We start from the raw sequence: 12326 nt of genomic DNA, 5'->3' as shown, positions 1-12326 counted from the left end.
TTTATGAAGGGTACTAGTGAAAGCAGGTAAACTGGTGTGGACGTCCGCATGTGGCCGCCCGGCATAGCAGGCAGTCAAAACGTGCGGACGCGGACGCTGCAACTGCATGATTTAGAATTGCGGACGTGGACGGGCCGCCGACGCGTCCGCCAGCATCCAGAGCTCCACATAAATCCCAACAAGCCCACGCTCACCTTGGATATAATTAACTCTATCTATACAGTATTTTTAAGCAACACTTTCTACTTACGTGTTTAATAATTCTCTAGTCAATTACCATGTTTTACCTTCAGTACACATTAGCAATGCGGACACGATGCTTTGGAATGTTTCGTGGTATTACTTGACATGATTTACCTTCAGTACAGATTAGCTTAGCTCATGTAATTATTGCATACACTAGCAACATATTTGAAGCATGCATGACACAAGACAAACACGCATTTAGACTGGATGATGCTATTTCCCGATCGTTCGGTTTACGTTGGCACACGATAAAACATAGAAATAAGTGTTTTGTTCTGTATCTCCTCAGTGTACTTCTATGTACTATTGCACGTAAGCGGTTGATTACTTTTTTTGTGTGTGAATACATACCCCGGCTGATTACTGATCCTTCAAATATCTTGTCTTTTTCTTCCATAGTGGTAATGTCTTGTTGAAATTTGGGATTCATTTCGAGCTACAACTGTTACGTGCAGAGGCATGCAATTTTGGATTTGACATTGCGGAGTGGTATGATTGATCCTTCATAAGGTCGTATTTATGCAAGTTATGTAAATACTCGTCGAATACATTCGTCTGTACATATATGTAATTTATATGTAGGTAATCTACACTTCTACACTACTATCAAACAATCGAATAAGAATGTTCTTATGTGTACCCCGCAATTAGACCCACAACACTACACAAACCAATCCGTACCGCACAATTAGGCCCACAAATCTTAATCTAACAGTCAATAGCGTTTTGGGGTGGAGTTAGCAATTCCCAATGGCTGACCATTACTCCGTCCACAGAGGAATATTCCATGCACTGCGCCCACAACTCCCCATACAACGCTCATTCCTCTATTTGGCTCGTGAAGTCGTGATGAAACCCTTCCTGTCTCCCTCTCCCGATCTGCGCCGCCGGCTCACTTCCCTCGATCTGCGCTCGGCTCTTCCACTGCGGCACATCAAGGGAAGAAGATGGGATTGGGGGGCGAGCGGCTGCGGAGCGCGGGCGGCCTGCGGCGGGCGAGGGCCTGCGGGGCGGCGAAGAGGGGATACTCCGGTGGGCTACCAGCGGCGACAGAGGCTTAGCGCCTGCTTCTTCTCCTGATGGTACGAACCGGCCCTTCTCCCACCTTGTATATTTGCAGCTTGTCCCGTCTTTCCGACCCAGCCGAGAGAGAGATAGAGAGGATATTGAGATGGCATTCATGGCTTTTTTTAATTAATTTTGTATCTCTGTGTTGTTCAAACAACCTGGGCTCACACCTGACTGCCATAAGAGCAAGCTGAAAGTGGTGTACAAGAAGTACTCCAGCGAGAAGCTGGGATGAGTCTTCCTGCACGGCTGTAATCGACTTCTGCAAATAATATACAGTTGCTATACTATTAATTTACAATAAAACATGTCCAACCAGCTTAAATCTAGCAATACTTATCTGGAATGGAACAACGTGTCTAGCCAACTTAACATATTCTTTTAATTCTACATCTCCAACTAGAAAGCAATCTTTTGCTGGGAAATCAGTTGTAAATTAAATTAATAACCAGGAAACTGTCTCTTCTTGGAATATTATGATAAAATCAACAATTTTAATGATGGAGATCTGCTTCAGTTGTATGCTCTCTTGTAGCAAGGAAAGTGTGCTGGATGGTTTATCTTTGATGTGCTTGGTTATGTCTTAAGGTTCAAACGAAAGAAGTACTGAAACTCTGAAAGTCTGTTCTGTCCATGCCACCAAACTACGAGAGATTTTGTGCAACTAATGGATAGTTTCGTTTTTAGATCAAAAGTATTTCCTACAAATCTTGTTCAACTACTTCAGACTGGAATTAATGTAGCTCTTTTGGTTCCCTTATTTTTTTTCAGGTTCATCGCCAACTCACTGCTGCTCATAGAGGTGAGTCAAAGGCTGTAACAATCTCTGTCATTATTTTGCTGCTCAGATAGGAGTTCGAGAAATCATGAATTACCTGACAGATAATGCAACCAAAACACAGGAAGAGAAACATATATGGTGGATGGTGTCTATCATGCTTTTGCAGGTAGTAGTATGCATCCACACAATTCAAATTCATGTTCTGGAAGGATATTGTCCAACTAACCATGTATTAATTTTATAGTTAAATTTGTTGTTTTACTTCTATCCGAACTGAGTTCTAACAATCAATATATGATTCTGCTACAGACTTCCAAGGACAGTTACAACAATTCTGGAGCATGTATTGTCCTCAGTCCTCCTGATTTTGCTACCGTCATTTCCATAGTATTCAAGATGTAAAACCTCGACCTGTGGTATGTGATTAATATTGGGTTCCTAATCTTGAAAAGTTTATGTCATGAATAGTACTTGATTCTATCATGTTTGTGTAGTATCAATTATTTTTGCTGGAAGACTACCGTGAGGCGTATCATTTTAGTATGGTACTTGTATCTTAGGGTATGGGAAATAATTGTACTAAACTATTTTTTCCGTGTGACTTACAGGAAGTAATTGTTTCTGATGAAGAGTTAAATCTAGCGCCATGGATGACAACAATTCAGGCTTTTAACTAAATATTTTGTCATGTTCGCAATCGGCTGGTTCATTTAACCTGATATGTATCCACATAACCATCAGGTAAAATATTTCATCAATTAATTAGTGGAAATATTGAATATAGAGAGTCAGCATCACAGTTCGGAGGGAGCTTCATTTCTCAAACTTTCTGGAGCAGATATTCTTGGTCATTTTCGAAGGATGGGTGCTGGACTTGGCACATTTCCCTGAGAGGATTGTTCCGGCAGTAAATAGTGGTTTTTGATGGAATTATGTATTTGTATTCGGCAGTGCCTCACGTACGATCAAAGCTGGTCCGATTTGGTACGATAGCGCAATCCACTGTGAATCCACCTTGAGCCAGCGTTGATCAACGGTGGCCATACTACTTCGTACAGAAATCGTACAAATTCTGTCGTACGTGAAGCAATGCTCATTTGTATTACGCCCTGCTACCAATTTTGATTCTTGTTCTCTGGTAATCTACAGAACATGAATTCTAACTGTGTCCAACCATAAGGGCAGGACGCATCCCTCATTTTGTCATGTATTTGTTTTTCTCTTGAGTTTCTATGAAAGAGATAGTTGTTAGGCTCCGTAAAACCAATAGAAAGTATGAAACAATGAAACATCCAGATGCTGTTACCTTTTTCCTAAATTAGTCCTTTCAAGTTGAAACCCTTCCTCACTTTGGACTGCTTCTAGCCCATTTGATCATTGCATTGTCTCTATTATCCGTCTTCTCTGCTTCTTTGGTAAAGCTCACCCAGCTGGCGCTAGCACATGCCGATTTCCATCTGCATGTACCAGTAGGAGAGGTGAGTGGTGCCGTGGGTTGAGGAAAATGATGTACAAGGGGAAGTCAAGGAAAGAGGTGTTGCCCCGAAGGATCTCATCAAGCGTGGCGCGAGCATGCACTTGAAAGGGATGAGGCGGTGGAGGGGTGTCGTTATTGTATACAAGACATGACTTCAAATACAGGTGACGTGCATTGCACGTGCAAGCTTACTAGTGGTTGTAACACAAAGAAAATATGACTTGGTACATTGGTAGTATCATTTTTGCCATAGAAATATTTCATATTTAATTTGCAAACATCGAAACTTTGGAAGTAATGGAGAATCATTTTTTTTAGAAGATTCAGAGAAACATCCTTCGCGGACATTTTTCTTTTGAGAAATGCGGACAGACTATTATAGTAGTAGGAAACTCCCTCAAAAAACAAGTAGGAAAACGAACGGATGCAACGGGCTGCGCTAAACCTTGATAGTCTGTGAAAGCCCGTTCTAGTCCTCATGCGCGATCGTGGCCCGTTAGGTTATCTCATCCTGCAACTCGTACCATAGATCGAGGATGGAGGGTTTTCTCAAAAAAAAAAAGATCGAGGATGGAGGATTTTCTCAAAAAAAAAAAATCCAGCATCCCCAACGACCTCCTCAACATAATCTACCCCGGCTTCGTCGCTGGTCCGGTGGACCGTGTCCGCTTTGCGGCCGTGTGCACATCGTGGCACGCCGTCACGTCAAGGCACCCTCCATGCCACGTCCTCCCATGGCTGCTCCTCGACCCGAGCAAGGCGAAGTACTAGTGTTCCCTCCAAGCTGGCGTTGTCCTGCAAAGCTTCCGTGATCCCAAGCAAGGCCATCGGCACACGCTTTGTTGGCACCCACGACGGCGGCTGGGGCGTCGCCTCCTGGGGCTGGGACCGATTGAGGATCGTGAACCTATTCACCGGTGCCGAGAGCTTCGACAACCAGTTTGTCCCGCTTAAGGTAATAATCTCCTCGACACCCACGTCGCGCCACTGTATATATCCTCGCTGCCATCACCTACAACTATGAACTTGTGATTTGCACGCTTGGCCAACAATGCATGTATGTATGCCCCAAAGCTTTCGTCGGACGGAAAGCTGGATATTGCCTTCTGCAATAGTCAACTTTTCTGCCTCATGTCAGTTACCAAGAAGATCGTCATGTTTGAGGCCATCTTGGATGAACGTGCTGTGCTTGTGTTCAGTCCCGGCCGGCTTCATATACAGAACAAGCACAGCACAGCACGTTCCATTCCTCTCCGCTTCGCCAGCGGGTTCCAGCAAGCAAACCCCGTGCAGAGCTCTGATTCACTGGTCGGTTGAACGAGCTAGGGATCTCGTTGCGGCAGGCGGTGGTCGGCATGGCATGGATCATGCTGGCCCCTTGGTGCTGTCGGCGGCAAGGGTGGTCGTGGTAGCGCCTGGGTAGGCTCAGATGGATGCAACCGGTGGTGGCGATCATGTGTGCTTGGGGCCAGATCCGGCTACCCCAATTTTACTCATTCCAGTGATGTTGCGGTACTCGGTGTTGGTGTCCCTTTTTCAGGCGTGGGGCAGTGGCGCTGCCACATGGCTGCGTGCTGCAGCTCACAGTGTGGCATTGTGTTGCATGTTGCATGAAGGTTGGCCGGTTATGAGGTAGGCCCGCTCTGGGCCTACGGCTGCGGCTCTTGGTTGTTGGGCAAGGCAGGTGGTGGGCACAATGGAGGCATGTGGTCATGGTGGTTGTGTAGCGGGGAGGTGCACAACCATGGTGACGGCTCCTCAGTGGGTGTAGTGGTCATGCTGGCGTGGTGGTGCCGCGGGTGCCGTAGTAGGGACTTGTGGTTGGCCTCAACGTGTTGGCTTAGCAGGGTGCCAGCTTCGGTGGTGGGGTTTTGTTGGCATCTCTTTGGTCATTCCTCTATGCTTTGGTGTGGTTGTGTAGTCCTTCTGCTCTCATCTTGTATGGTTCTTTAGTTATGCAAAATAGAAAATTCTCTTTGTTGCTGTGCCGGAATGTAATGGATAGAAACTACTTGAATTGTATTTTGGCTGATGATGATCCCCATTTGTTATGCCTGAATGGCAGTGTAGCCATGTTCGCCTCCTAGTTTGCTTCCCTTGCATTTGAACAAACTGTATTTTTCACCGCACAGCACATAACTGTCCGACGTCCTTCATTGCCTTCCTGAAACGTTAATTAGCAGAAAACGGGTTAACACGCAGGCAAAACTTATTACCAGTACAAAATGGAAAAACGAAGGAATTTAAGTCTTACTTGTTGGCTCAGGTAAATATTTTTTTACAAACGTGCTCAATCTTTTGCCAGTTTGGATGTCCGACTGTTTGGCAGGACTCCATGAACTCATCATCCAAGTATGCTAGACGAAGCCCCTCGAGAGACTGGGGCAGTGTTGGAAGCGACCGGACATTCGGGCATGAACTAACCACCAGTTCCCTGAGTGATGTGAGGTGCTCCATGTTTCCTGGTAAGGCGTCCCAGCTGCAGTTCCAAAGCTTTAGCACATGAAGATGTGGGAAAGACTCAACAAGCTGAGGAGCAGGCCCCAGTTGTCCCCAATCCCACAACACAAGTTCTTGCAAGCAGCCGTACTGCTTACCCACCATCCAATCTGGGTACCTCGTACCTTGATAGTTCCATATTTCCAGTTTTTTAAGTCCTAGGGGAGGGCACAGGCCCTCAAGTACCTCTGCGTCAACTTCTCGACTGCACCTATTGGAAGCATTACGACTCCACCGCAGTTCCAATTCAGTGAGCCGTTCCTTGGCAGCTAGATTGGCTTCAAGAGCTTCCTCCTTGCTTCTAACATTTTCAAGGCCCTTGATGTGCAGGTAGCCACGAAGCTTGTTTAGGTCCCTCAGCTGTTTTATATCATAACCTTCTTGTAGGTTGCTTACTTCGAAGTCTCTTAGAGTGTGGAGTGATATAAGCCCGCCTATGTTAGGAAGTTGCTTATTGTAGAACCGAGACATTATGTACCGCAAGTGGACATGAACACCAAAGTTAAACTCCTTAACATAGCCATCGCCAAAATCTAGGAGCTGGATATGCTGAAGTTTACGTATTGTGCTTGGTAAAATTACCTTCGGATAGCCATAGTCGCTTATCCTAAAAGCAAGATAGCGTAGGCGCTTTAGCTGACTAATGGATTCTGGGACCGAGAACTTGTTGCATACGTTGATCTTGATTGCAACAGGTTCCTGGCTGAAAGCAATCGCAAGCACCCGCAATTTCAGCAGCCTCTTGCATATACTCTCAATCACTCTTTCCTCAACTAGTGTATCCTCTTCAACACCATAAACAATGAGAGTACACAAATTTTCCAATCCAAGGACCTTCCCGGTAATCAACTTTGTATCATATTTCTCAACAAAGAGATGCTGGACATCTCGAGGGACATCTCCGTTCCATCCTTCTCCTCCTTGGCTACCTGCATTTTCGATTCTGAAGCAATTTCGAGCGACCTTGTCTAATAAACCATGCACCACATCATGAATTGTGAAACAACCAATCTTATCCCAAGTTTGTTCTGGTTGTAGAAATGAGCATGACACTAACTCTTGAATGTAGCCCTCAGCCACATCTTCCATGTCCTCTGTTGCACAACTCGTCTTTACAAACCCTTGCGCCATCCACAAAGCAACTAACTGATTCCTTCTCAACTTGCATCTTCTGGGGAAAATACTGCAGTATTCTAAGCATCGCCTGATGTCTGGATTAAGCCGCTGATATATAGACCAAATAGAACGCATCGTCTCATTCAATTTGTGAACCTTTGCATTCAACATGTCAAGCTTTGCAGTATTTTTCCAAAAACTGTTATATGGGGTTGTCTCTGCCACTGTAACTGCAGTGACATTCTCCTGCAAGAAGCAAAATTTCAAATGAGTATGCCATTAACGTATCTGTTCTATTTAATAGAGATATATGGAATTTATCACTATATCAATAGTTACAGGAACCAAGCGGCAAGCTTGGTAAGTTATAGGTCGTTTAGATGAGAACTCACCTCCGAGCTTGCCGCTCCTGGCGTGTTAGGCGTATCTTGACGAAGTCCATTTGGAGCATGTTCGGCCTATACAAATAACCAATAGGCATATCATCTTATTTATTACTGGCTCCGAGCAACAAAAGTGCAAATCAAGGTGTACAAAAGCTCTCAAGAATAAGTTTTGTGGGAGGGATGCCACGAGAGTGATTGTACCTGGTGTGAGAGTGATCGTACCTGATGTGAAGTAATCACACCAGTTTCGATATATCCGTCAATGGTTTCTGTTTCAGCAAGTCTATTGATTACATATTGCGTATCTGGTCTCTTCGCCGGGTTGAAGTTGGTGCACTCTATTCCTATCTCAGCACATACTCGAACCTGTTCCAGCTGTACATTGCTCTGTGATTTCCCCATCACGTTACTCCAACTTCCAACAACCTACAAATTGAATTTGTGAGTTACGAAAAGAAGCACCATTATTTTAAATGTGATATATATGATGTTAACAGCTTACACAAAACCACATCAACTAAGACTTCAAACTAACAATAAATTTCACATATCGGAACATACCACGTATCAATTCAATAAAGAAGAAAGAAGCATCCAAATTCAGGTTGGAGATAAGTTGGACACGGATGATGAGATTGTACAACCATTCTCCAACAGAAAAAAGCTTTTCATTTTTTTGTTCCATTTGTAAATCTCGGTCTTATCCTGATGCTCGTAAAGTCGAAAATATATGTTGTTTGATCCTTACGCATCCATTTTTTTCCGACGTTCAATTTGTTACCAAGAATTATATTAGGCAGTATAAAGGTAGATTCGGTCATGGACCATTGATTTGTTACAGGTCACATGTTGAACCATGTTTTTGAAAACACACCACATCAAACTAAATTTTACAGCTGAAATTATGATTTCACTCTGATTTAACTTGCCAATTTTTGGGATTGTGAGGTGCTAAATAATGGCGTAACATGAAAATACATGAGATGTAGTTCAACATGTCTTTCTAACCACCTTTTTTTAAAGACTAACCACCTCTTTTTGAAGTGTGGCAGAGTTGTGCGTGCCCTCCATCCAGCGGAGGTTCAAACCATAACTTTCATATTTATAAGGTTGTAGATCTCATACATAAAAAATATATTTTACGATCTCGTATGTATAAAAATGATGTAGAATCTCTATGTCTTTCACTCATAACGTATAGTCCATGTGGATTTATTGCTAAAAATGAAAGACAATAATATTATGCTGCATGTAAAAGAGAATATAGTAATGCATTGGTTTTGAAGTACAACCTTTATTTTCGAAATAAGAATTAAATTGTTCTTACATTGTCAACAGCGTGGTACCCCTTCTTTCCAGTCAGTATCTCTATGATTATTACACCGAGACTGTAGATATCAAACTGGTACGTGATTACACCGTTACCAAATTCTGGTGCCAAATATCCCCTATATCAAATATATATCTGTGTGATTGATCAATGACAAAGATACTACAGTCTAAGTATAAAGCTTAGTGGAAATAAAGTTTGAACTTTAAAGGGGCTTAGAAAACTTACAATGTTCCGGCTATGTTCTCGGTAATAACCTGGCTTTGCATTTCACCAAAGCACCTCGATAGACCGAAATCAGCAATTTTTGCCACCAAATTATCATCCAACAATATATTTGCCGGCTTTAGATCTAAGTGGACAATATTTTTCTGATGAAGATAGTGTAATCCCTGACAAATTCCTTCAATAATACGATATCTGTCTCTCCACGGAAGTCCGCTAGATGTATCTACAAAGGGGAAAGAATAAAGGAAGTTCAGTATTATGTGAAATACTTCAAGTCCTTATGTTCAATTGTACAAAGAGTGTACGACATGGTGAGTACTATATGGATACCCAACCAAACAAACTTTAACAGTGGAAACAAAAGGTTAAAATAAAACCAGTACATAGTACATAATCCTACCAGTGATATACTCATGCAGACTCCCTTTAGGAAGATACTCGAAGCAGAGCAACCTTTGTTGTACATCTGCCATGACGAATTTTCCATCGTACTTCTCCATACTCCCTTGTGTGTCAGCACAATATCCCAGAAACCGTACTACATTTTTGTGCTTGACCATCATGAGACATTCAACTTCTCGCTGGAACTCCTTCTCGTACATATACGTATTGGACATCCTCTTCACGGCCACAGTCCTGTTCTCAAGCTTTCCCTGCAGCGCAGAGATGCATTATGAGCAACAACTTCAGCTTTCAGATGAACTTTCATTGAGACCAGGCCAGCTCAAAGTTACCGTACCTTATAAACCACCGCAAATCCACCTCTACCAATTTCCTGCTCATCAGAGAAATCACCTGTGATTTCTTCCAGGAGCGACAGTGGCAGAGCCTTGGGCTCTGCCGTTTCATCACATAGCATGCACTCCAGGTCCCTTGGTGTAATACCACTAGAACGACGATCCATTTGCAGCTACACGCCGGGGTACCCTGGAAAAAGAACAAGTGCATCATTTGGGATAATCATGCGAATCATAAATACACAATGCACACACCTCTGTTTTTTGCAACAGAAAGCAGCAACAGTTCTATTGATTCAGATCTTTTTGGACTTTGGGTACTAAAGCTGATTAGGTCCATCCAGATGAGCAGGGGGTTTGAACTCAAATGTTCTCTAACAAACACACAGTAATTAAACTGGATCCAGGCATGGACACGAATTGTTTGCTTGTCAGAATTGCTTGCATGATGAGCAATTCAGAGCCGTGTTGTGGAGAGAGCAAGAGAGATCTTGCTTTCATTCTCTTTATAGGAAAGAAAACTTGGAACTCTCAAGTATACTAGACTACTATATGCAATTATTGACACTTCTCTAATAGCCCAAGAGCCTCTCACATGCATCACCCACTCACTGCAACCATTACTGTTACTGTTATTTTGCAGTCATTATTATTACTGTTACTAAGAGGGCATGTCCAAGAAAATTTCCAACCTTTTTCAAAAAATAAATCCTTGCAAGCTGCTCTGAGGAATGTGAGCAGCTCAACTCACTATGACAGGCACACTGTGAGGAGTAAACTGGAATGAACATGAATGTTTCGTTATGGAAAGCACAGTGATGAACAAATAAGATGTGTACTACTACAGCCCAGCAGCATACAGTTTCTGAGCTTCTTGATTAAGTTGTCAGTGTACACTAGTCAATTGTTTGCTTAAATTTATAAGGTTTATAAGTTCTTCGAGTAAAAAAGAATGAACATGAACTGATGGGCCTCTGTTGCAAATAATACAGCCAACAGCATTCAGGTTCTCGGCTTCCTCGACAGATACTGTTGCAATTTCGATTGGTAGAAAACAAGCACTCAAATAACCTCCCTGTATGCAGGTGACTGAATCAGGAGAACAAATTGGATCTGGAACAAATTAGAAGAAACACGCAAGACTCCTATTTGTTTGGGTACTAAAAGCTGATTCAGTCCATTAGGATGATTTGAACTTAAATCCTATCTAACCGTTGTGAGCAACATGAATCTGTTGTTTGCTAATTTCCTCTCATTCTGAAACATTATGGACATGTTTTTGCTCTTGGAATATTAGAGAAATGTCCATAACTGTTTATTGTAGCCTACCAGTTACAGTTCAGAGTTCATGAATCAGCGAAGATGTGGAAGCTAGTAGTAGTAGTAAATAACTCCAGATACATATAAGCGTCAGCTATACTGTTTGCTTGACAGCACAGTAGCTCCTTTCCTCTCACGATTAGCAAAAGAAACACACAGATCGCCTCCCTGCATACAGGCATTGACTGAATCTGGAGAACAAACTGGATCTGGACTCTGGAGAAGATCCTGGGTCTAGAAAAGAAGAATCTGGCGAAGCTTGTCTCAAAGAAATTAATTACCTGGCTAGCTTGAGCCTGATGTATGGAGAAGACCGGATAGGGGACAGATCATCTATTCATCTGTCCGTCTTGCGGGAGTCCCTTGGCGAATCCCTGGTTTCAATTTGCACACAGAGCTTGGGTGACGGATCATCTATTCATCAGTCGAGCTGATGTAGGGAAAAGATCGGATAGGGGACATCCTTTTCTATAGGGGTGAAGAGGAGATCTAGGAGGAAGAAGATGGCAAGAAGCAGCTCTGTCCGCAATAATGGAGGAGGGGGAAGCTGGCAAGAAGCAGCCTGATCTGTCCGCAATAATGGAGGAGGGGGAAGCTGGCATGAAGCAGCCTCTGTGCGCAGTAATGGAGGAGGGAGAAGACGGCCAGGTCCGTAGTAACGGAGGACGGAGAAGATGGCAAGAGCAGCGTCTCTGCACTGAACAGTTTACCTACTCCCTTTTTTTTGAGACACACCTTGGATGGGTATAACCGAAAAAGGCTTTCGCCCCGCTTTATATATAAAGCAAACCGTCCGAGCCAAGCATCCAATAAGGTTCATAAGAGCATCTTCAGCCGCGCCCTAACAAGGCCCCCCAGGTGACTTTTCGGTCGCCGGCACCAAAAAATCGGCCCAGTCACGCCCCTAAGGGCCCAATTTTCGCCGGCTCGGGCCGAAATTGGCGCTGGCGGACCCAACCCGAACCCGGCGCGCTGGGGGGCGCTCGGGGGCGCCGGGCGAATCGCTTTTGGCGCGAAAGAGCCGCGGGCCCTCCTTGCCAGCGACTCGTCTCACTTCTCGCCGCTTCGTTGTATCATCGTCTCGTTTCCCGCGGCGAATCAATGCCAAAGCTGTCGCGCGCTGCCGCGCCGGTCAGCC

General features: G+C 43.8%; 1 protein-coding gene across 4 annotated transcripts; it reads right to left on the bottom strand.

The window, feature by feature from the left end:
• Nucleotides 1-242: 242 nt before the first annotated feature.
• On the bottom strand, nucleotides 243-11860 carry LOC119270698. Of its 4 annotated transcripts, XR_005134272.1 has the most exons (11): nucleotides 11470-11859; nucleotides 9871-10058; nucleotides 9532-9784; nucleotides 9132-9354; nucleotides 8901-9021; nucleotides 7775-7999; nucleotides 7580-7645; nucleotides 5827-7433; nucleotides 5585-5736; nucleotides 3402-3552; nucleotides 243-1576 (listed from the first exon to the last, which is right to left on the bottom strand). XR_005134272.1 is itself a non-coding variant. In XM_037552744.1 (9 exons), the coding sequence occupies exons 2-8, from the start codon at nucleotides 10033-10035 to the stop codon at nucleotides 5835-5837; spliced, it is 2631 nt and encodes an 876-aa protein (XP_037408641.1). In that variant the 5' UTR covers nucleotides 10036-10058; nucleotides 11470-11860; the 3' UTR covers nucleotides 5505-5736; nucleotides 5827-5834. The 4 variants fall into 4 exon arrangements, 3 of the variants coding, with proteins under 3 accessions (XP_037408641.1, XP_037408639.1, XP_037408640.1); XM_037552744.1 differs by lacking the exons at nucleotides 243-1576; nucleotides 3402-3552 and having other exon boundaries at nucleotides 5505-5736; nucleotides 7796-7999; nucleotides 11470-11860; XM_037552742.1 differs by lacking the exons at nucleotides 243-1576; nucleotides 3402-3552 and having other exon boundaries at nucleotides 5505-5736.
• Nucleotides 11861-12326: the final 466 nt, after the last annotated feature.

Source organism: Triticum dicoccoides, chromosome 3A (genome assembly GCF_002162155.2).
Source record: "Triticum dicoccoides isolate Atlit2015 ecotype Zavitan chromosome 3A, WEW_v2.0, whole genome shotgun sequence".
NCBI classification, from domain to species: Eukaryota; Viridiplantae; Streptophyta; class Magnoliopsida; order Poales; family Poaceae; genus Triticum; species Triticum dicoccoides.
This window is presented reverse-complemented; position numbering and strand designations above follow the sequence as displayed.

What these genes read in the sequence shown, in the direction of transcription:
- LOC119270698 (XM_037552742.1), bottom strand. Translation starts at nt 10,035, where the DNA reads ATGGATCGTCGTTCTAGTGGTATTACACCAAGGGACCTGGAGTGCATG. An exon ending in GATTTGCGGTGGTTTATAAG is followed by an intron (nt 9,785 to 9,870) that starts GTACGGTAACTT and finishes TCTGCGCTGCAG; the next exon opens with GGAAAGCTTGAGAACAGGAC. An exon ending in CAGGAGCGGCAAGCTCGGAG is followed by an intron (nt 7,434 to 7,579) that starts GTGAGTTCTCAT and finishes TGCTTCTTGCAG; the next exon opens with GAGAATGTCACTGCAGTTAC.